The following is a 24,037-nucleotide window of genomic DNA, read 5'->3' as shown; positions in this document are numbered from 1 at the left end:
ATTATATGAATTATAGCCTATTATATTAAATTATATGAATTATAGCCTATTATATTATATTAATTATAGTCTATTATATTAAATGAATTATAGCCTATTATATTATATTAATTATAGCCTATTATATTATATTAATTATAGCCTATTATATTATATTAATTATAGTCTATTATATTAAATGAATTATAGCCTATTATATTATATTAATTATAGCCTATTATATTATATTAAGTATAGCCTATTATATTAATTGTATTAATTATAGCCTATTATATTAATTGTATTAATTATAGCCTATTATATTAATTGTATTAATTATAGCGAATAATAATTGTATTTTTGAGAAAATCAAGAGCTAAGTATTAAAAACATAATCAAAATAAATTAAAAACATAATCAGAAAAATATTATGCTATAAAGAAAGTAAGGCTGGATTAAGAGTTTATATTATATTAATTATATTATATGTATTCTATTATAGCGGATAATTGTATTATTGAGAATATCAAAAGCCAAGTGTTACAAATTAAAAACATATTCTGAAAAATATGCAGAGCTGCTATAAAGAAAGTTACGCTTGATTGAGAGTTAATATAATATTAAACAAAGATATTATATTAATGCAAGCAATAATCAGAGAATGACAGCTGTAATTTTTTAACATTCTACATACTTAATATAAACATACTTCATATATGTCATAAAATGTTTGAATTATGATTCCATACCATGTTCGATAGATGCTTTGTAAGGAAAATAACTGCGTATATAATAATTTCCCCCACTATATTAATATAATATATATATGCAGTATCATAACTCACCGCTAGATGGCAGCAGATCTCTCTGAAAGTATCATTCTGATAAACTCACACAATATCACCTCAATAGCAAAGAGTAATGGTTATATTATTATTATTATTATTATTATTATTATTATTATTATTATTATTATTATTATTATTATTATTATTATTATGTACATTAAGTTATTAGTATTTGAATGGTGGAAGATGATATGCAGCTTATCAAGAAATTTCAAAATGGAAGAAAAGATTGAGAAGAAACATCAATGATTAAACAATGACTTCAATGCTGACATCATTTGTCTGAATCATAAATAAATCGGCTAAGTAGTTTGATCAATTATGTTAATATTTTATAACATAGTCAACAAAACGCAGGTCAACATTCGATTCCGTCGTTCGCAATGCATGATGGGATATGTAGTTCATTCTGTCAGTCTTGTATCGCGTGTGTCTGTTCAAACTGAAACTCTAGCACAGCTCAGCTCAAAGAAGCTCAGAGAAGCTTTAAACACGGATAGAGTCGCTCCAGACAGAGGGAGAACACACGTCTGTACAGCCAGATGTTCTCCTTTGACTCTGACATGCGCTGCTTCATATGATAAAGCTGCGTGAAATGAAACCTGTACATATTTCTATCCTGCTTCTGTTACATATTTGCGGGGACCAATCACAAAGCGGCTTATCCAGCTGGCGCGCTATTGGCGGTTTAGCCCGATGGATAGAGGAGCGCTGGTCGGTGGTCTGATTGGCTGCTGGATCAGGCTCGTGTGCGGTGGAGATCCTCTTCCATTGAGCTGCTGATCCTCCAGCCCTGTGCTTTCCTCTGAGCACAAACACTGACTGAGCCTCTGGAGCATCTGTGCTCTTACTGACAGACTGATTTCCATCCGCTACACTTCTTCTTCTTCCTCCTTCTCCTCCTCCTCATCCTCTTCCTCCTATTCCTCCTCTCATCATCCTCTTCCTCCTATTACTCCTCCTCCTTTTTCCTATTACTACTCCTCCTCTTCCTCCTCTTTCTCCTCCTCCTCTTTCTCCCATTACTCCTCCTATTCTTCCTCTCATCATCCTCTTCCTCCTATTACTCCTCATTCTCTTTTTCCTATTACTACTCCTCCTCTTCCTCCTCTTTCTCCTCCTCCTCCTCTTTCTCCCATTACTCCTCCTATTCTTCCTCTCATCATCCTCTTCCTCCTATTTCTCCTCCTCCTTTTTCCTATTACTACTCCTCCTCTTCCTCCTCCTCTTTCTCCTATAACTCCGCCTCCTCATCCTCTTCGTCCTCCTCTTCCTCCTATTTCTCCTCCTCCTCTTTTTCCTATTACTACTCCTCCTCTTTCTCCTCCTCCTCCTTTTCCTCCTATTACTCCTCTTCCTCCTCTTCCTCCTCCTCTTTCTCATATTACTCCTCCTATTCCTCTTCCTCCTCCTCTTCCTCCTCCTCTTCCTCCTCCTCCTCCTCCTCCTCCTCCTCCTCATCTTTCTTCTTTTACTCCTCCTCTTTCTCTTATTACTCTTCCTCTTACCCTTCCTCCTCCTCTTTATCATCCTCCTTCTCCTCCTCTTCCTCCTCCTCTTCCTCCTCTTTCTCATATTACTCCTCCTACTCCTGATCCATCTAATCTTTCTTCTACTACTCCTTCTCTTTCTCCTATTACTCCTCCTCTTCTTAGTCCTCCTCTTCCTCCTATTTCTACTCCTCCTCTTTTTCCTATTACTACTCCTCCTTTTTCTCCTCCTCTTCCTCTTCCTCCTCTTCTTTCTCCTATTATTCCTCTTCTTCCTCCTCTTCTTTCTCATATTACTCCTCCTATTCCTCTTCCTCCTCATCTTTCTCTTTTTACTCCTCCTCTTTCTCCTATTACTCTTCCTCTTACCCTTCCTCTTCCTCCTCTTTATCATCTTCCTCCTTCTCCTCCTCCTCTTCCTCCTCTTTCTCATATTACTCCTCCTATTCCTCTTCCTCCTCATCTTTCTCTTTTTACTCCTCCTCTTTCTCCTATTACTCTTCCTCTTACCCTTCCTCTTCCTCCTCTTTATCATCCTCCTCCTTCTCCTCCTCCTCTTCCTCCTCTTTCTCATATTACTCCTCCTACTCCTGTTTCATCTAATTTTTCTCCTATTACTCCTCCTCTTCCTCCTCCCATTTCTTTTCCTCCTCTTTCTCCTCCTCTTCTTCTTATTATGCCTCCTCTTCCTCCTTTTACTCCTCTTTCTCCTAATCCTCCTCCTCTTCCTCCTCCCCTTTCTCTTCCTCCTCTTTCTCCTCCTTTTCTTCTTCTTATTACGCCTCCTCTTCCTCCTTTTACTCCTCTTTCTCCTAATCCTCCTCTTACCCTTCCTCTTCCTCCTCTTTATCATGCTTATTATCATCATCCTCCTCCTCTTCCTCCTATTTGTCCTCTTCTTCCTCCTCCTCTTTCTCATATTACTCCTCCTGCTCCTGTTCCTTCTCATCTTTCTCCTATTACTCCTCCTCCCTATTCTCTTCCTCCTCCTCTTGCTCCTCCTCTTCCTCATATTACTCCTCTTTCTCTTCATTCTATTCATCCTCCTCTTGCTCCTCCTCTTCCTCATATTACTCCTCTTTCTCTTCATTCTATTCATCCTCCTCTTTCTCCTATTACTCCACCTCTTCCTCCTCATATTTCTCCTATTACTCCTCCTCCTCTTCTTCCTCCTCCTCCTATTTTTACAATGTACTATTGAAAAAGGAAAATCTGAAATACAATCAAGTAAATGTATTTAACCAGGGATATAAAGAAGTACTTTAGCCCTATTTAAGTGGACCAAATAACACTCTAAAGTAGTTTAATAAATTAAATTAATATTTTATAATATAGTCAACAAAATACATTTAATATAAATTGAATCTACAACACATTTTCACGTGTCTGAAAACAGTTAAGTCTATATTAAACGGAACACATGTCTGTGGTAAGTAGCTCACATACATTCAATGTTAAGACATTTTTAGAATCAGAATAGTTTTCACGTTCATCATCTCTAGGCTCTTTCCTATATTAATACCATCGCCTGGTTCTGATCCAGAACTGGCCTCCATCTGAGTCACACATCTCCGTTAAAGGGTTAGTTCACACAAAAATGAAATTTCTGTCATTAATTACTCACCCTCATGTCGTTCGACACCCGTCAGAAATGAAGATATTTTAGTGTAAATCTGATGCTCTGAAAGGCCTCCATTGGCTCAATGGCACGGTTCACTCTCAAGACCCTTAAAAGACACTAAAGACGTCGTTACAAAGTCCATCTCACTACAGTGGTTCTACAATAACTTTATGAATCGGCGATAATAGTTTTTGTGCGCAAAAAAACCCTAAATAACGACTTATATAGTGATGACGATTTCAAAACACGGCTATGAAGCTTCGAAGCGTTATGAATCATTGAGTCGATTCAGCAGTTTGAATCAACAAATTTCAGCAGTTTGGCGGTTTGACACGCGATCCGAATCATGATTCGACTCACTGATTCATAACGCTTCGAAGCTTCTTGAGGCCGTGTTTTGAAATCGTCATCACTATATAAGTCGTTATTTAGGGTTTTTTTGCGCACAAAAACTATTGTCGCCGATTCATAAAGTTATTTTAGAACCACTGTAGTGAGATGGACTTTGTAACGACGTCTTTAGTGCCTTTTATGGGTCTTGAGAGTGAACCGTGCATTGTGCCAATGGAGGCCTTTCACAGCCATCAGATTTACACTAAAATATCTTCATTTGTGTCTGAAGATGAACGGAGGTCTGACGGGTGTCGAACGACATGAGGGGAAGTAATTAATGACAGAATTTTCATTTTTGGGTGAACTAACCCTTTAAGACATTTTTAGAATCAGAATAGTTTTCACGTTCATCATCTCTAGGCTCTTTCTTTTTTTATATTAATACCATCGCCTGGTTCTGATCCAGAACTGGCCTCCATCTGAGTCACACATCATCCTGTCTCTCACCTCCACAGAAGTCACGGATCAGGGCGGCCGGCGGGATCTGAAGGCCATGCCGTTCATCAGTTACCTGTCTGGGCTTCTGAAGACGCAGCTGCTGTCCGACGACCTGGTGTCCGGGGTGGAGATCCGCTGCCAGGAGAAGGGCAGCTGCCCGGCCGCATGTCACCTGTGCAGGCAAGCGGGCCGCGAGACGCCCAGCCCCACGCCCGTCCTGCTGGAGGTCAGCCGCGTCGTGCCCCTGTACAGCCTGGTGCAGGATAACGCCACCAGAGAGGTAACCCAGGACAGATCTGAGATCAGTAGCTTCATATTAGATTAATTGTTTCCCTACAAATTATCTTTTGGAATATATTAGACGTTCAAAAGTTTGCAGTTAGTGATTTGGTGAAGCACTTTACTTAAAGCCATTATATAACGCATTGGTTCTATAAGTCTGGAGATTGTTTTAACCCAGCGATTGGGTTGTTTTAAGCAAACATTTAACCCAACCGCTGGGTTAAAACAACCCATTCACTGGGTCAAAACAACCCAATTGCTGTGGACATACTTATATATCAAACTTTATATAAAGAGCTGGCCGATAATATGTGACCCCGGAGCACAAAACTAGTCATTAGTCACACGGGTACACTCTAAAAAAATGATAGGTTAAAAACAACCCAAGTTGGGTTGAAAATGGACTAACCCAGCAATTGGGTTGTTTTAACCCAGCATTTGGGTTGTTTTAAGCAAACATTTAACCCAACCGCTGGGTTAAAACAACCCAAATGCTGGGTCAAAACAACCCAATTGCTGGGTTAGTCCATTTTATATCCAACTTGGGTTATTTTTAACCTATAATTTTTTTGAGTGTACTGTATCGTTCTACTCGAGTATGCAAATAAAGTTGGACATACTTATATATCAAACTTTATATAAAGAGCCGGACTGATAATCTGTGACCCCGGAGCACAAAACCAGTCATAAGTCACACGGTTACACTCTAAAAAATGATAGGTTAAAAACAACCCAAGTTGGGTTGGGACTAACCAATCAATTGGGTTGTTTTAACCCAGCGACTGGGTTGTTTTAAGCAAACATTTAACCCAACCGCTGGGTTAAAACAACACATTCACTGGGTCAAAACAACCCAATTGCTGGGTTAAAACAACCCATTCACTGGGTCAAAACAACCCAATTGCTGGGTTAGTCCATTTTCAACCCATCTTGGGTTATTTTTAACCCAGCATTTTTTGAGTGAACTGTATCGCTCTACTCGAGTATGCAAATAAAGTTGGACATACTTATATATCAAACTTTATATAAAGAGCTGGCCGATAATCGGAGCACAAAACCTGTCATTAGTCACACGGGTACACTCTAAAAAATGATAGGTTAAAAAACAACCCAAGTTGGGTTGAAAATGGACTAACCCAGCAATTGGGTTGTTTTAACACAGCGATTTGGGTTGTTTTAAGCAAACATTTAACCCAACCGCTGGGTTAAAACGACCCATTTACTGGGTTAAAACAACCCAATTGCATTTTTTAGAGGGATTTGTGGCAATAGCCAACAATACATTGTATGGGTCAAAATGATCAATTTTTCTTTTACACCGAAAATCATTAGGATATTAAGTAAAGATCATATTCCATGAAGACATTTGGTAAATTTCCTAACATAAATATATCCAAAAAATATGATTAGTAGTAATATGCATTGCTGAGGACTTCATTTGGTCAACTTTAAAGGCGATTTTCTCAATATTTAGATTTTTTTGCACCTTCAGATTTTCAAATAGTTGCATCTCGGCCAAATACTGTCCTATCTCAATTTTGAAAAAAAATTGATGACTGGTTTTGTGGTCCAGGGTCACATATATTGTGTACTGTATATGACCTTACATCAACATGACATTTGCTCCCTTAATAACACAAGCTGAATTATATATAAAAGTCTTAATGTGGAAGGTATGAACATGAATTCCTCAGATATTGTTGGATGCTGCCAATGGAGATAAGACATATTCTGCCGCTCCAGATGTGCCAGTAGATGGCAGGAGTGATCTAAGGCTTTGTCTTTCTGGAAGGATGTTAAGAACTGAGACGTCTCTGCTGGATAGTGAAAAGGCATTGAAATATTTCATAAATAACAATCTTGGCTGAAGTTTGTACATAGGGAGATTGCATTAGAGCATCTTCTGAGTCACAGGCGTAATGAGGATATTCAATTTACTTTCGGAGCAGATTTGCAAAGGCTCTCTTTTCCGCATCATCCCTCGTTCTGCTGACGTCTTGACAGGCGAGATGCCATTAACCAGCATCAAGAGACTAGCGAGTGACTCACTTGCCAAATGGCCTGCTTTGGCCCGGTGCGTACCTGACGGGGATCGGACCCGCTCCACAACACCGATTCCCTCAGCTAATTGCTTCTCATGCTGAAGCCGGTGTGTGTGTGTGTGTGTGTGTGTGCGGATCTTGCTAATAACAGGAGTGTCAACAATGACGAAAGGCTCTCAATCGATAGCAGACGGTCCCTGGCGGGTATCTGTCGATTGGTAAACAAACAGGAGAGAAAAACGCAGCCGGGTCGACTGGGAACGGCTCAGACTAGTGCCTAGCGTGCTCTGAAAATACTGCGAGATTATGAGGATGATATTGATGTCATCGACCCCGGGGACGAGCCAGGACTCTTTGTGGTCGCAGCCTCCTCTCAATTAGCCTAACAGACACAAAGACCTACAGAGTGCTCTTCAGACGTTCGTCTGAACTCTAAATGACGCCTCTTTTGGCACGATTTCCGACAGAAATGAAAGCACACGATGGAGAAGAGGTGGTGATTCGGTCTGTGTTTACATTGACTTGAGAACCAAACACTGGCATTCCTGCATAATCTGCCTACGATTAAACACAGCACATTGTGGCCTTTGTTTCACTGCAAAAAAGCTTTTCTTACTTAGTATTTTTGTCTTGTTTTCAGTCCAAATATCTAAAGAATCTTACATTAAGAAGCATTTACTAGACAAGCAAAAGTTTTTGTCTTGTTTTGGGGGAAAATAACTCAAAATTAAGGGAGTTTTTGCTTAAAATAAGCAAAATAATCTGCCAATGGAGTAAGCAAAATAATCTTGTTTTCTGTTTGAATTAAGATTATTTTGTTTACACAAATATGAACACAAAATATTTCATGTTTTGTCTGGTCAACTTCATGTCATTTGTAAATATGCATCCATTCCTGTCATTCAGACAGCAACACATTTCAAAAAAAGTTGGCACAGTAAAGCATTTACCACTTTGTAATGTTGCCATTGCTTTTCACAACACTTAACTGAAGACATCAAGTGATTCAGGTGTAATTTTGTCCCATTCTTCCTGCAAACAAGTCTTAAGGTGGGCAACAGTACGGGGTCTTCCACACATTCTCTATTGGAGACAGGTCGGGACTGAGGCAGGCCAGTCAAGTACCCGAACCCTCTTCCTCCGCAGCCAGGACTTTGTAATGTGTGCAGAATGTGGTTTTGCATTGTCTTGTTGAAATATGCATGGACGTCCCTGGAAAAGATTTCTTCTTGAAGGCAGCATATTATGCTCCAAAATCTCTATGTACTTTTCAGCATTAATGGTGCCTTCACAGAAGTGTAAGTTACCTTTGCCAAGGGCACTGACACTACCCCATACCATGACAGACCCTGGCTTTTGGACTTGTTGCTGGTAACAGTCTGGATGATCCTTTTCTTCTTTGGTCCTCCCAAAAAGTACCTGAAATACTGATTCATCTGACCACAGTACACGTTTCCACTGTGTGATGGTCCATCCCAGATGCCTCCGAGCCCAGAGAAGTCGACGGCGCTTCTGGACACTGTTAACATAGGGCTTCCTTTTGGCACAGTACAGTTTTAACTGGCATTTGTGGATGTAACTACGTATTGTGGTACTTGACAAAGGTTTGCCAAAGTAGTCCTGAGCCCATGTGGCGATATCGCTTCTAGATGAATGACGATTCTTGATGCGGTGCCGTCTGAGGGATCGGAGATCACGGTTGTTCAGCTTAGGCTTGCGCCCTTGTCCTTTACGCACTGAAATTCCTCCAGATTCCTTGAATCTTTTAATTATGTTATGCACTGTTGAATGTGAAATATCCAAATCTCTTCCTATCTTTCTTTGAGGAACATTGTTTTTAAACATTTCAATAATTTTCTCACGTATTTGTTGGCAAACTGGCGATCCTCGGCCCATCTTTGCTCCTAAAGGATTAGACCTTTCTTGGATGCTGCTTTTGTACCAAATCATAATTACAATCACCTGTTGACATCACCTGTTTCAAATCACATCATTATTTAACCATTTTACCTCATTCCTAGCCCTAAATTGCTCCTGTCCCAACTTTTTTTGAAAAGTATTGCAGGTCTGAATGACAGGAAAGGATGCATATTTACAAATGACATGAAGTTGACCAGACAAAACATGAAATAATTTGTGTTCATATTGTCTGCAATGAAATACAAGTCAAAGTAAATTTAGAAATCACTTTTCTTTTTTGTTTTATTTGCGTTTACCATACTGTCCCAACTTTTTCTGATTTGGGGTTGTAGTTGGGTTGAATTGTACTAGAGTTGGTTTTCCACTTTGGTGCAGTTCGTTTGGTCAGGTGTGAAAGCAGCAATCGCACTCAGGTGCACTCGCACTTTACTTCTTTCATTGTAACCTGAAATGTCATTGGTCAATCCCGTTTTTTCCGGAAGTCAGTTGTGAATGGACGCCTTTTGTAAAACATGCAAAAGACATGGCTTCATCGACGGACCAGATGCAAGAGAGTTGAACTTTATTTACTGACTGATTGCATTATTAATATAATATGTCCTTACCAGATACTATATTAACTTTATTTATTATTTTTATGGAGCTGTAGTTACTGGGGAAAATGAGCATACATATTGCTGTAGTTCACCGCTACATTACCACTATACTTCCACTAAATCTATGTTGTTTACCCAGCCACAATTATATCACTTAAAAAATGTGAAAAGTGTCCATTAAATAGTTGTAACTATGATTCTAAATTCAAAAATGCTTCATGTGGCTTTGGATGAAAGACAAATCACTTGTTCATATCAGTAAGCAAGAGTTGTTGTGTGCTTTTTGTTATCATTCTTTGTCAGTTTTGAGTGGTTAACATTTTTGAGAAATCTCAAAATAAAATCATATGACATGATCTTGAAAAACATTTCATAAAATTCAGAGTTTTAGACTTATCATCTTCAGATTTGAAATATAACATGGTCAGACATGTGGCTTCAGCTGTAGTGCACTTCTAGATTGCTAAAATGCCAACTTCAATTTTATTTTCATAAAGATATTTCATACAAATATATTTCTAATAACTTTACAAAACTTTGAAGCTTATTATAGCTATTTTTGATTATGAAAATAATTCTAATTTTGAATTTACAGTAAACTGCCAAGTGTCTGCTTTCAAATGACGCCATACTTATGATTTTAGTGCAAAGGAATCATTAACTGTAACGGTTTTAGTCTGATTATGCCATTTCTTAGGATTTTTTCAAAAGCGGGGATGCAGGCTAACAGGTTAATATATTTCCCATTAAATAAAGTATAAAAGGGTTTCAGCACTTTACCCCATTGAAAGGTTGCAGTTACAGTTACAGTACAAAGCATGAATGATCATACCCCTTTTTTTATTAATAATAAGAAAAATTATTTAAAAAATAAGAATCATATTTACAGCTATTTAATAATTTTCCACATTTCTGAAGTTCTCAGAACTAATAAATAACGGACCCCAGTGCAGCCACAAATATCATAACTATCTATGATATTGATAGGTAATTAAGACATATATTCAACAAATGTTTTAAAAACAGAAAGACGCTATAGTTTCAGCCTTATGACTACTCAAATGCAGCGGAAACAAGGCCAGTGGGTTCGTTACGTACGTCAATTAATTCCCGGCGTTCCTGGTTTGCTTCTTATTTATTAAATAAACAGGCAATTAGTTGATGAAACCGAAAATTCACGAAATTCATTTTAAAGTGAACTAAATTCGCATGGTTCGGACCAAATGAACCAAACTAGAGATGTGAAAGCACCCTAAAGTCCTGCATAATTAAGGGCGTGGCCACTTTGAGTGGCAGGTGGATAGCCGTTTGTCTGCTGTCTGTCAGTCATCACGTCACCTCAGCTCCACCCACGTCCCGCCTCTTTGCCCATTTTCAGTTATCCGAGAGTGACGCGTGATAACGCGCTGACAAGATGGCGACGGCCAGCTCGACCCTACTTTACGCGTCAAAACTGCTCTTAAGAATCCTATGGGTGACGTCACGGACACTACGTCCATATTGTTTTACAGTCTATGGTTTCAACACACGACTAACTAACTCAACCAGCCCCGCCTCTTTATTCTGCATATGAATTATTTAAATGCGGAATATTGTGATGTGTTTGTTCCCGGAAGAAAACTCTACAATGGAGGCGATTTCAGAAACATTGACACTGATATAGAGAAGAACTCCCTTTGTGCTTGGGAAATGTTCATGCTTAAACAGCAACATGTGAAAAAATAAAAAAATAAACATAATCGAACCTCTATAAAAAGTTTTGAGAACATTTTAACATTTCTTCTATGCCACTCTGAGCTGCTTTTGTTACACTTATCAGAAGTTATGAATTTTATTTCTTATAGCAATCAATTTCTCACAGATAGATTTTATGCATTTGATGTATGTTTTGTCTGGTTGAGTCTCGTTCTAATGGAGAGATATTGGACTACGATTATGTTCTGCAATTATTAGTCCCTTTCCTTAAAAACTCCACCGGAAAACAGCTCTGAAAAGGATAAAAAGTGAAATTCGCATAGCTTCTCATGTGACCGTTTTGATCCTGTTTTCATCACGGCCCCCCTCCTTCGCCATCCAGCTACACACACTCGCACACACACTCTCTTACATTGTTCTTTATATGTTTGTGCAAGTAGGAAACTCATCAGTCATTTTAAGATTAGGGAGGAACTCTTAGGACACAGGAGAGATAAAAAAAGGAAGAAAAAAGTTAGCCGTTTTCTCATACATCTGGCAACACGTTTCTAATGCGTCTCTAATATGAAGTCAAACATCAGGAATTCAGCCTTTTATTTTCTAAATACATGTGTTTTTTTTTGACTGGATCTTCTGCTGAAAACAAGACTTCTCTCTGTGACAGTCATAGTCCACTTAAAGTCCCAATGAAGTTGACCTTACTGTTATCTATAAGCTAGTGTAGCTCCAAAACAATGACAAAATTCACATTTAGAAGATTTAAGCTTTCAAAACTTACAGTCTCTCACTTCAATATAGATCAATGATAACAATTTTCATATTGCGATTATTTGCTGAAGCTTTTATCGCGGTATACGGTGTTATCACGATATTGAAATAAGTTGCAAAAAAAGTGTTATCATATGTAGTGAAGTTTGTTGTTATGGGAAGAAAGAGGTGGGAACCGGCGAACATTTTACAACTTTAATAAAATAAATCAACAAAAGAAAATAATCGAAAACATAACGAAATTCACTGTAAAGAAAGCAATTCACTTCCTACAAAACAAAGGAATTCACTTTCTACAAAACAAATCTCGATATTAACTCGATAAAACAAACTTAACATTAGGCTATAATATTTAAACATCAATATGAAGAAAAATACGTTTGACTGGTACTATATTTATAGCATCTGATCTGACATTTGTGAATAAAAGCTTTATTGCTGTGACACAAGGCTCTTTCACAATAAACATGTTATAATCTGTCCAAAACAGTCCAAATAAATCTTGTCTAAACAGTCTTGCGTGTATGACATGCAGCAGGATTCATATTTAAACGGTCTTTGTGCGTTTATTATTCACAGATGCTAACAGAATATAGCCTACCTTACAATCAGCCCTGAATCCTTAAGAAATGAACAGCTTTTCATGAGGAGAATTATAGCTCAACGCGTCTTAAAACGATGTAGCTGGAGTAACGTTACAGCGCTTCACTAGATGTGTTTGTATGAGTTGATGTGTGGGCGTTGACGCGTGGATCGTCAGTATTTGAAACTGGGCGTGGTCGCATTAGCGGATAATGAACTGGCTCGCGAAAGACTGACATCTATCACTTTTCAACCAGATTACGTAAAAACTGCATATTTGTTTTCGATTTGGTTTACACTGTTTAAAACCTGACAGCGTTTCTTTAGACATATGTCTCATGTTTGTGAGACAAGTATTCACTGAGCTAGAGTTCCTTTTCTGAAGACTATCTGAATGAACGTCTTTGAGAGAGAGGCTGCAGATTGCGCATCATGTTTGTTTTCTTTATTTTGCAAAAAGCAAAACATTTTGTTTTTATTGTGACTGTACACAAAAAAAATTGAAACTTAACAGATTATAATGATGTATAACACTTGCCTGAATGCAACATGACATCATGACTTTGCGTAAACATACACGCCACTTTCTAAAGCCAAATGGCATGTTATCTGTACGCATTTTGAGCTATCCGCGTGTATGTCTACGCCGTGTGATTCCGCGTGTATGTCTACGCCGTGTGATTCTGCGTGTATGTGTACGCCGAAACAAACCATCATCTCCGCGTGTATGTCTACGCCGTGTGATTCCGCGTGTATGTGTACGCCGAAACGAACCATCATCTCCGCGTGTATGTCTACGCCGTGTGATTCCGCGTGTATGTCTACGGCGTGTGATTCCGCGTGTATGTGTACGCCGAAACAAACCATCATCTCCACGTGTATGTGTACGCCGTGTGATTCCGCGTGTATGTCTACACCGTGTGATTCCGCGTGTATGTCTACGCCGTGTGATTCCGCGTGTATGTCTACGCCGAAACAAACCATCATCTCCACGTGTATGTCTACGCCGTGTAATTCCGCGTGTATGTCTACGCCGTGTGATTCCGCGTGTATGTCTACGCCGTGTAATTCCGCGTGTATGTCTACGCCGTGTGATTCCGCGTGTATGTCTACGCCGTGTGATTCCGCGTGTATGTCTACGCCGTGTGATTCCGCGTGTATGTCTACGCCGTGTGATTCCGCGTGTATGTCTACGCCGTGTGATTCCACGTGTATGTCTACGCCGTGTGATTCCGCGTGAATGTAAAGGGATTTATAAACATACTAAATTATGTGTTTTTGAAAATGTAAAAATGCAGAATGTTTTTTTGTGATGGGTAGGTTTAGGGGTATGGGCAGTGTAGGGGGATAGAATGAAACGGCGTTGATAAACACGCTAAAAAGCGATTATGCGTCTTGATAGCACGCCAAAATGGCATAGCGAATTGGCGTGTCATACATACGCTATTTCATGAGATCAGTCTGCTGAATGATAAAAAAATGACTTATTTGAGTCTCTTTGGCACTGATAAGAAAAAAAAGAGAGCCGTTCGCACCGGCGCGACCGCCAACTCGAGAGGGTTAATAAAATAAATCAACAAAATAAAATAATCGGCGGCAGCCCCTCACGGACGACTGCCGCCTACGTACAAATCAAACATAAACAAAAGAAAACATAAAATGCCAGGCCTGGTCCTCTCTTGTCCTCCACTGATGTCACTCCTCCTTATATGTCTCTGGGCTCCCACATGAGGACTCGAGACCGGTGTGACTCGCAGGTGGTGCTCATTCTCCGCTCGCTCCTCCCATGTCCCTTGCCAACCTCACCACATACCCCCAACACCCCTCGTAGGCCGGCGAGTACCCCGCGACTACGCCTACTCCGCTCCCTCTAGGACGGCAGCCACCCCACCTCGACCCAGGGGCACGGCAGCAAGCTCTCCATCCCACCGGATCTCTCTTCATTCGTTCCAGCACCACCGCCTCGAATCGAGGTCTTCTCTCTTCCGCGCTGCCCAAACTCCTCAGCACCGCGATCCCCCTCAGCAGCGAGGGCTCTTCGACAGCATGTCTCTCCTTCCTCCCGGGCTTTGGCACCAAAGTGGTAAAGTTTGTTGTATCGGGAAGAAGGAGGCGGGAACCACCGAACGTTTAACAACTTTACCTCGGGCAGCCACTCGCGGTCTTCTCTCTTCAGCGCTGCCCAAACTCCTCAGCACCGCGATTTGAGTGTGTAGCAGAAAAGTATGCAAGCTTTGGGACATACTACTTCGTCATCTATAACGGACTTTGTTGCTTAGTTACGTGCATCCCGTCACCTTTTAAACTGCCCTGTCAGTCAATCATCATCACAGTTCAAATCCACCAAATTCAATTTAATTTCCCCTCGTATCGGAGAGAAATATAGTAGCACGTTGATCTGCCTTTCGTAGGTCTTTAATGCAGAGACTCCTCTCATGTGTTTGCAGTTTAAATATAATGATGCATTTAAAAGTTAATGGCCAAACGTATCATTACAAAAGTTCACAATGCTGCTGCAGGTGAAATATAATGCGGATAATATTGAATAAATATCTTTTCGTCAGGTTAAATACTGATAATTGCTCACTCAAACCCCTTTATCTAACCCTTAAAGTAGACACTTTAAGCTTTGTAAAGACAAATCGTTCATGTCTGTGAGGCCAAAAATGACAGAGTATTTTAAGTTGTTTTACACTGTCATGTGGAAAAATCCAGCAAAACGCGTGGCCGCGTTTCTCGGGTTCAGAGGGTTAACCGTCGGACTCACATAACCGTCATGTTTGTAGTTTTTCAATACTTTTTATCCGCGTTTGTAGTTCTAATCGAATCCTCGTCCATCTCGCAATGGGTTGTGGGCAATATCAGAAGTTAGAGTGTGCATCGATCTGCACTTCGAATTCTGACCGGAAATAGTAGACCATCCGGAAATCTTTGGAATACTCTTTTCAACATACTATGATTTGGGACATACTAATTCTATTTTCGAATGCTATTTAGTACGGATAGTATGCGAATTGGGATGCAGAGTGTTCCTCTGAATTCGAACTTTCCTTTTGAACATGAACGGTTTTCTTGCCAACTCTATGTTTTTTAAATATTGCCTATAGAAATTAATAATTAATAATTGATAATTATTTCACCCTCATATATATTTTTTTCTTCTTCATTAAAATCAAAGATGCTCATCAATGATTGTATATTAAGAGCATGGACACCTTTGTGTGCATTTTGTTTTGTGATTTCACAGACAAGAATACACTCTAAAAAATGCTGGGTTAAAATCAACCCAAGTTGGGTTGAAAATGGACTAACCCAGCAATTGGGTTGTTTTAACCTAGTGAATGGGTTGTTTTAACCCAGCAATTGGGTCGTTTTAACCCAGGGGTTAGGTTCAATGTTTGCTTAAAACAACCCAATCGCTGGGTTAGTCCATTTTCAACCCAACTTGGGTTGTTTTTAACCCAGCATTTTTTAGAGTGTATTCTTTTCGGTGAAATCACAAAACAAAAGTGTGTAGAGTCTCTCTCCGCAACGGCATTGAGCGATAGATTGACGCGCTTGTCTGTGTGTGAAGACTGTGCACGAGCCAAAAGAGAATGTAAACCCCGCCTACTTTGATTTGATTGGCCATCTCAATCATTTTGACATTGACGAGCGCCATTAGACCACATTCATTTTGACGGTCTGATCAGCCTCTCATTCTGTTCCTGTCAATCACGCGGTGTCAACCAATTATACTGCATGAGGGAGGGGCGAGCCAACTCTCTCTCACACACACACACACACACACACACACAAAGGAGTCAGCAAGCGGGGCAAGCACGGCACACGCAACGACTCAGCAAAAAGGTGCTTTTCAGAACAATGCGCGGGCTAAACTTTGACGTCAAGTAGTTTGAGACCCATGATTTAGAAGTATTTTTCATTGTCAGTTTGTTAACTCATGAATTATGTTAATGTTAAATAATAGAGCCTTATTGTTAAATGTGTGACTGAACATGTAGTCCAAATGTTTTAGTTTGAAAATAAATAGCCTTAAGTCTTTAAGTATTAAAGGGTTAGTTCACCCAAAAATGAAAATTCTGTCATTAATTACTCACCCTCATGTCGTTGGACACCCGTAAGACCTCCGTTCATCTTCGAAACAGAAATGAAGATATTTTAGTTGAAATCTGATGCCTCTGAAAGGCCTCCATAGGCACAATGCACGGTTCACTCTCAAGACCCTTAAAAGGCACTAAAGACGTCGTTACAAAGTCCATCTCACTACAGTGGTTCTAAAATAACTTTATGGATCGGCGAGAATAGTTTTTGTGTGCAAAAAAACCCTAAATAACGACTTATATAGTGATGAAGATTTCAAAACACGGCATCATGAAGCTTCGAAGCGTTATGAATCAGTGAGTCGATTCAGCGGTTTGAATCGCCAAATTTCAGCAGTTTTTTGCGGTTTGACACGCAATCCGAATCATGATTCGACTCGCTGATTCATAACGCTTCGAAGCTTCATGATGCCTTGTTTTGAAATCGTCATCACTATATAAGTCGTTATTTAGGGTTTTTTTGCACACAAAAACTATTATCGCCGATTCATAAAGTTATTTTAGAACCACTGTAGTGAGATGGACTTTATAACGAGGTCTTTAGTGCCTTTTAAGGGTCTTGAGAGTGAACCGTGCCATTGTGCCAATGGAGGCCTTTCAGAGCATCAGATTTACACTAAAATATCTTCATTTGTGTTCTGAAGATGAACGGAGGTCTGACGGGTGTCGAACCACATGAGGGTGAGTAATTAATGACAGAATTTTCATTTTTGGGTGAACTAACCCTTTAAGTATTTGGTGATATGATGAGCACCGTAGCGAATACAGAAAACTGAATGGCTGTTTGAAACATTTAAATACAAGCTGCGTCCGAAATCGAATACTTCTTTACTGTATAGTATGCGAAAAACAGTACACCTACAGAGTAGTATGTCCGAATTCATAATATTCGAAAAACAGTCGGCGAAAAGTACCCGTATGATCTACTACTTTCGGCGATTAGTGCATAAACGATGGACACTTTACTATCCCATCCTGTCCGCGCTGCTGGCCAATGGAGGTTGACGTCTGCACCTGGCGGCCATCTTGTCACAGTCAGCTCGCTCACTCGTAACATAGTGTTTTAATGGTGCATGTACTTTTTAAATAACCATAACTTGCTCAATTTTCTACCAATTTTCAAACAGTTTGGTTTGTTATAAATGTCAGAGATGTAGTTATGACACTACATACTTATGAATAATTATTCATCATTTGTTCAAGCATCCAGAATTATAGGCACGTTAATAACGTTTGTAAGAAACCAGTAAATCCGTCAAGATTTCAGCGAGATAAGAGTATTTGTGTTCAGATAACTCTCCTTACATCAGGAGCCCGCCAGAAAGCTTGACTGTGACAAGATGGCCGCCGGTGATGACGTTAGAGACTCCGCCGTACGACATCTAGCCTTTATTATGTCTATCTATGATCCCATGAGACCATGGTAGACGATTTATGAATGGAGGTGATGGGACGCAACTGAGGCTGGCAGGTCACATGATCATGACAACATGGCGGATGTAGTACGTCCGGATTAAACTCATACTACATTCATTCATACTTTTTTAACGGTTGCGAAGTTCGTTCAAATTCAAATGTGGTACCTACTCACATAGTACACGATTTCGTACGCAGCCTCTGTTTAGTAGCGCAAGTCTGGTTTGTTTATGAGGGTTACCAGGGAAACGGCTGCATTTCTACTGTTCCATCAGCGCCCTCTGCTGTCAGAGAGTGACTGTGCATTGTCATTCATGCGCGTTGGGTTTGTTTACATCAGTGCGCGTTCCTCTTTATGCAGCATACAGCGTTGTTCATTTTAAACGGTAGACGGGTAAAGTATTCTTAAAATGCATTCTAAAAATCGGAATAATTCGTAATAAATATTTATTCACGCTATTTTGAAGTGACCACGATAACAATATCGTTCATTATTGTGATATATCGTATCACAGTATACCGGCATGTCTAATCGCCATTAAATAAATAATTCCCCCTATGTATTTTATAAACGGGATGTCACAATGAAGACAAAATGATCTGTCACTACTAACATTATACATTGCGAACACTTTTATCAATCAATGTAACTCTGATTAAAGTTTAATGCACTGACTGATATAAATGAGCCCATCCATCCGCATCAACGGAGGCTTGTCAAACAAAGTCATCTGTCACAACAGCAAAACCGCAAGAGTGTTTCTTCCCAAACTCTCACACATCATACTAACTAAATACAGTAATTAAATTAATTAAATAGAGTAATAATTCAGGGAAAGAATATATGGTTTGTACAGTATAAAACGAATTTCTATGGAAAGTCCCTATAAAACATGGACGTGTGTGTGTGTGTGTGTGTGTGTGTGTGTGTGTGTGTGCTACTCTCACACATCATACTAACTCGCACCGCCAAGCATCTTTTATTTGACCTCCAAATTTTGCTTACAGCTCTGTAAAACTTTTAAAGAAGCCGAAAACGAGCGACTCAATTTTGATGAGTTTAAGCAATGTGCTGTTATATATCATATGTCATATATCATCATATATTTTTTTACAGTGCAACCATTATTGAAAATTGATTGCATTATTATTAAGAGTTCATTAAAATGTTTACAAATACATTAAGGCTGTCACCAAAGATAAACATAACCACTTATTAAATAAATAAATATGAATTAAATACAGTAATAATTCAGGGAAAGAATATATGGCTTGTACAGTATAAAACTAATTTCTATGGAAAGTCCCTATAAAACATGGACGTGTGTGTGTGTGTGTGTGTGTGTGTGTGTGTGGGCATGTTTTCGTGAAATATCAGGACACAAATGTGTATAATGACAGGTATGACACAGGTATTACAAAAAGAGGGTGAAATATGAGGACGTTCCCCATGTCCTCACTTTTCAAAATGCTTATAAATCACACAGAACAAGTTTTTTTTCACAGAAAGTGAACTGCACAGTCTCCTGTGAGGGTTAGGTTTAGGGGCAGGGGCAGGGGCAGTGTGTGTGTGTGTGTGTGTGTGTGTGTGTGTGTGTGTGATGGCTAGGTTTAGGGGCAGTGTAAGGGGATAGAACATACGGTTTGTACAGTATAAAAACCATTACGCCTATGGAATGTCCTCACATTTCACAAAAACAAACGTGTGTGTGTGTGTGTGTGTGTGTGTGTGTGTGTGTGTGTGTGTGTGTGTGTGTGTGTGTGTGTGTGTGTGTGTGTGTGTGTGTGTGTGTGTGTGTGTGTGTGTGTGTGTGTGTGTGTGCTACTCTCACACATCATACTAACTCGCACCGCCAAGCATCTTTTATTTGACCTCCAAATTTTGCTTACAGCTCTGCAAAACTTTTAAAGAAGCCGAAAACGAGCGACTCAACAGGTGTTGTGTTTCGTGTGTGTTGAAGATAGTCTCGACTGTAATTGAGTATATGGCTGCTCGTTGGAATAAAACCGCTCAGCCGTCTACACATTCAAAGGTGTGCGACCAATCCGATCACGGTGCAATCTTCGTTCACCGCAGAGGAGAAAAAAACACGGATGCTGTCCTGATAGTTGGTATTAAACCCTAGGCAAGATGCTGACTAAAATCCATTTTCCAGGGAATGCTATACCCATGGATTTTGCTGGCCATTTAGGTTGATAGAGAAAGCAAATCAAATCAGCTTATAGGCACCCTTGAGGCGGTTTGCTGCTTTTCAACGATGTGCACTTTTATTTGCATTCTTCGTGTCCCCTTCTGAACCCCGGATTCAATCGAAGCCATAGCTCCCTTCCTGGAAGATGGTTATAGGCGTTCCTAGAAACAGGGACATTTCCTTCAATACATTAGGCCGAATGATCGGAATGACCTGTTTGCTGAGGTTTTGGGTCATCGGATGAATCAATTCCTCGGGCCAGCTGGCTAATGTTTGCACATATCAGACGCTGATTGGGGACAGTAATAGGGTGAGCTCAGATGAGTTACAACAGATAATAGCATTTAGACGTCATGATTGTCTTGTCATTGAGAATGGGTTTAGAGAGCTAAGAGGTTTTGTGGAACTCGGGGGGTCATCGACGGTTTCAAAACAAGAAATGTTTTTGTTTACTGTGCAACAGCACATTTTTCTTATCGGTAAGGTCTTCGGAAACCTTGGTGTTGAACTTTATTTGACTGATCCAGGGCAGGGTTCTGAGTAAAGTGCTGATATACTTCGAAGACCGAACTGGTGTGACGTAATTTCGAAGCAGAATCAGGTCAAAACGGTTCTTGTTTAAGGAGTTCATTTATTGGAACTTTCCAGAAGAGTTTGCTGCAGCTTGTAAACGCCTTTGAACCGCCATTGGTCTGTGGCGATGATGTAATAGGTGGGCGTGGCTCTTAGGCTCCGCCTTCTTTGAGGTGTAAATCTTCTCCGGTTCATTTCTTCTGTGAAAACATGAACACGCCGGAGAGAGACGCTTTATAGTAGAAACTGATGCTGTAATTCTAATTGAAAGTGACACAGACACTGTTTTTCATGTTTAATACTTTAAGGGTAACACTTTACAATAACTACTGTGTAATTATAAATCATTTAAAAAATACAGTAGTTAATACATTAATAGACTATATACAAATAGTGAGCTCTTCATTTGTTGTCACTTTAATTAACAAAGTGTTATTGGTTAATTAGCTTAGATAATGTGGTAATAATGGTCACGGAAAATTGGAAAATGACATTATTAAAGTGCTTTAAAACACACTGTAAAAAAAGTACAAACAACTTGGATGTTTAAGTAATTTTAACTTAAATTACATCAATTTGACTTAAAAAATTTGTTGAATCTTGCATAACTTATAAAAAAATGCTTAACAATTTTGATGAGTTTAAGCAATGTGCTGTTATATATCATATGTCATATATCATCATATATTTTTTTTACAGTGCAACCATTATTGAAAATTGATTGCATTATTATTAAGAGTTCATTAAAATGTTTACAAATACATTAAGCCTGGCCACAAAGATAAACATAACCACTTATTAAATAAATAAATATGAATTAAATACAGTAAGGATTTAGCGAAAGAATATATGGTTTGTACAGTAAAAAAACAAATTTCTATGGAAAGTCCCTATAAAACATGGACGTGTGTGTGTGTGTGTGTGTGTGTGCTTGATGTATTTGCAAACATTTTAATGAACTCTTAATAATAATGCAATTAATGTACTATAACGATTGATTTAAAGCACATAATTAATGTCATTTTCCCATTTTTTCCGTGACCTAATCGAAAGTGAGAACTATTTATAGTATTATATTTAATTCATGAAATACGACCCATAGGAGCGTTTATTAAAATTGCGCCCCTATCGACAACAGGACACTTTCATTTTAATTCATGAAATACGTGCCATAGGAGCGTTTATTAAAATTGCGCCCCTATCGACAACAGGACACTTTCATTTTAATTCATGAAATACGACCCATAGGAGCGTTTATGAAAGTTGCGCCCCTATCAACAACAGGACACTTTCATTTTAATTCATGAAATACGACCCATAGGAGCGTTTATTAAAGTTGCGCCCCTATCGACAACAGGACACTTTAATTTGAATGCTTTGTTTCCTTTTATTTGCATTATATTTTAGATTTTGCGTAGCTCAATTGATAGAGCATTGCAAAATACAACATCATGTGATCATGCAATCATGGGTTCGATCCCAGGGAATGCATTTGCTCATAAAGTGTATATGCAATATAAATCACTGGTTAGGTTTAGGGGTGGTGTGGTAGTTGTTAATAAAAAAATTTTTTTGCTAAATGGAAATATGACAAATGGTGATTAAAGGCAACAAATTGCGTTTCAATGAACACGCATTTTGATTGGTAACGACAGTCATACGTCCTTTTTATGACGACAGACATAACACGACACTGTCATTATTTTTACGCCAGCTAGAGGGCGCATGACTTTAAAACATAAATAAAGGTCGTAATAAGGTGTTTGAAAAACGACCTATAGAGTTGTTGTTTTTTGAGGACAGTCTGATATTTACATATTCATCTAAACGCCGCTCTCATCAGTGTGGTTCGCTAACAGTACCACCGCTCAGGTATTTTGGACTTTATTTTTAACTTTGCCGTGAGGCCTTTAGGGTTCCCCTTTCTGTCTGACCTCCATGAGATCCCCCCTCATTACACACACACACACACACACACACACACACACAGTGAGAGAGAGACAAACACACGTACCTAATTACCCTCCGTGTTTACTCAGTTGAAACTGGCTTAGGTTACTCTGCATACATAAACATAGCCATAATCGGTTTGTCTATTTCTCACATGTGCAGTTGAGCAGTCAAGCGTGCGTTTTCTAGGAAACCGCTGGTGGTAAATGTGTGTGCACGTCTGCGGCTCTCTGTTTGTCCATGAGCGGGGCTGCTCTCATCAGTGTTGATATTTCATGTTGCGCTTTTCTGATCATCTGTTTCCCATTTGCAGAAACTTTTTTAACCCTTTTCGCAATTGCCGAATGCCACTCTAATGGGCATATTTGTTAAACCTTCAGTTTTCTGTAGTTTGAGCGGCACTTTCATAGTGTTGGCTGGGAACGCATGATTCGACATGAAGGACAGCTCTGCCGAAATGTGCCCTTCCTGCACCTCCAAATACATTTTGAACTAGTTTTATAGCAGGCACTTCTGTGGGTTTGTCAAACTGTTGTTTTCATGGGGAAGATTTATCATTTGATCGCTGGTTTCTCTCAAGGATCCCTCCTTCCTCAAGGGTTACATCCAGCATCATTACAATAAAAGGAGTGCATGTATAGTTGTGGCCAAAAGTGAAGGGAAATAGATTCACCCTTTATTCAAATATATTTAAAAATGTGTTAAATATTTTGCAAGCATATTTCATTGTTGTGCTTATGGATGTGCACAGTAAAAACTCTCATCGGAGTTTATTTGACTCCACACTCTTGAGATCTTAAAATGAACTCTTAAGCACTGTTGAGTTAATAAGATAATTAAGTGATTAATTGAGTGATGATTGACCATTAGTGATGAACACCTTATGATAACGAGCATAGTTACTGAAGGAAATAGTGGCTGGTTTTTCAGTGTTTGCTTAACCTTGCATATTACTAGGATATTGGCTGTTTATTAGTACTTATGACGCACATATGAATGCCTTATTCTGCATGATCATATTCTACATCCCTTAATCTACCCAATACCAAAACTTAACAACTGCCTTACTAACTATTAATAAGCAGTAATTAGGAGTTTATTGAGGCAAAAGTCGTATTAAGGTTAGTTAATAATGAGAATTGGACTCTA

At 39.2% G+C, this 24,037-nt stretch overlaps 1 protein-coding gene across 1 annotated transcript in view; it reads left to right on the top strand.

Annotated features, from left to right (window-relative positions):
• Positions 1 to 24,037, top strand: part of astn2 (astrotactin 2) — a 512,045-nt gene that overhangs the window by 394,525 nt on the left and 93,483 nt on the right. Inside the window, exon 16 of the mRNA XM_079815958.1 lies at positions 4,787 to 5,049. Within this exon, the coding sequence (XP_079672084.1) occupies positions 4,787 to 5,049 (263 nt within the window). The remainder of the gene's footprint in view (positions 1 to 4,786; positions 5,050 to 24,037) is intronic.

Source organism: Gobio gobio (assembly GCF_949357685.1).
Source record: "Gobio gobio genome assembly, chromosome: 4".
NCBI lineage: Eukaryota > Metazoa > Chordata > Actinopteri > Cypriniformes > Gobionidae > Gobio > Gobio gobio.
The sequence above is the reverse complement of the archived record's forward strand: the minus strand, read 5'-3'. Positions and strand labels throughout refer to the sequence as shown.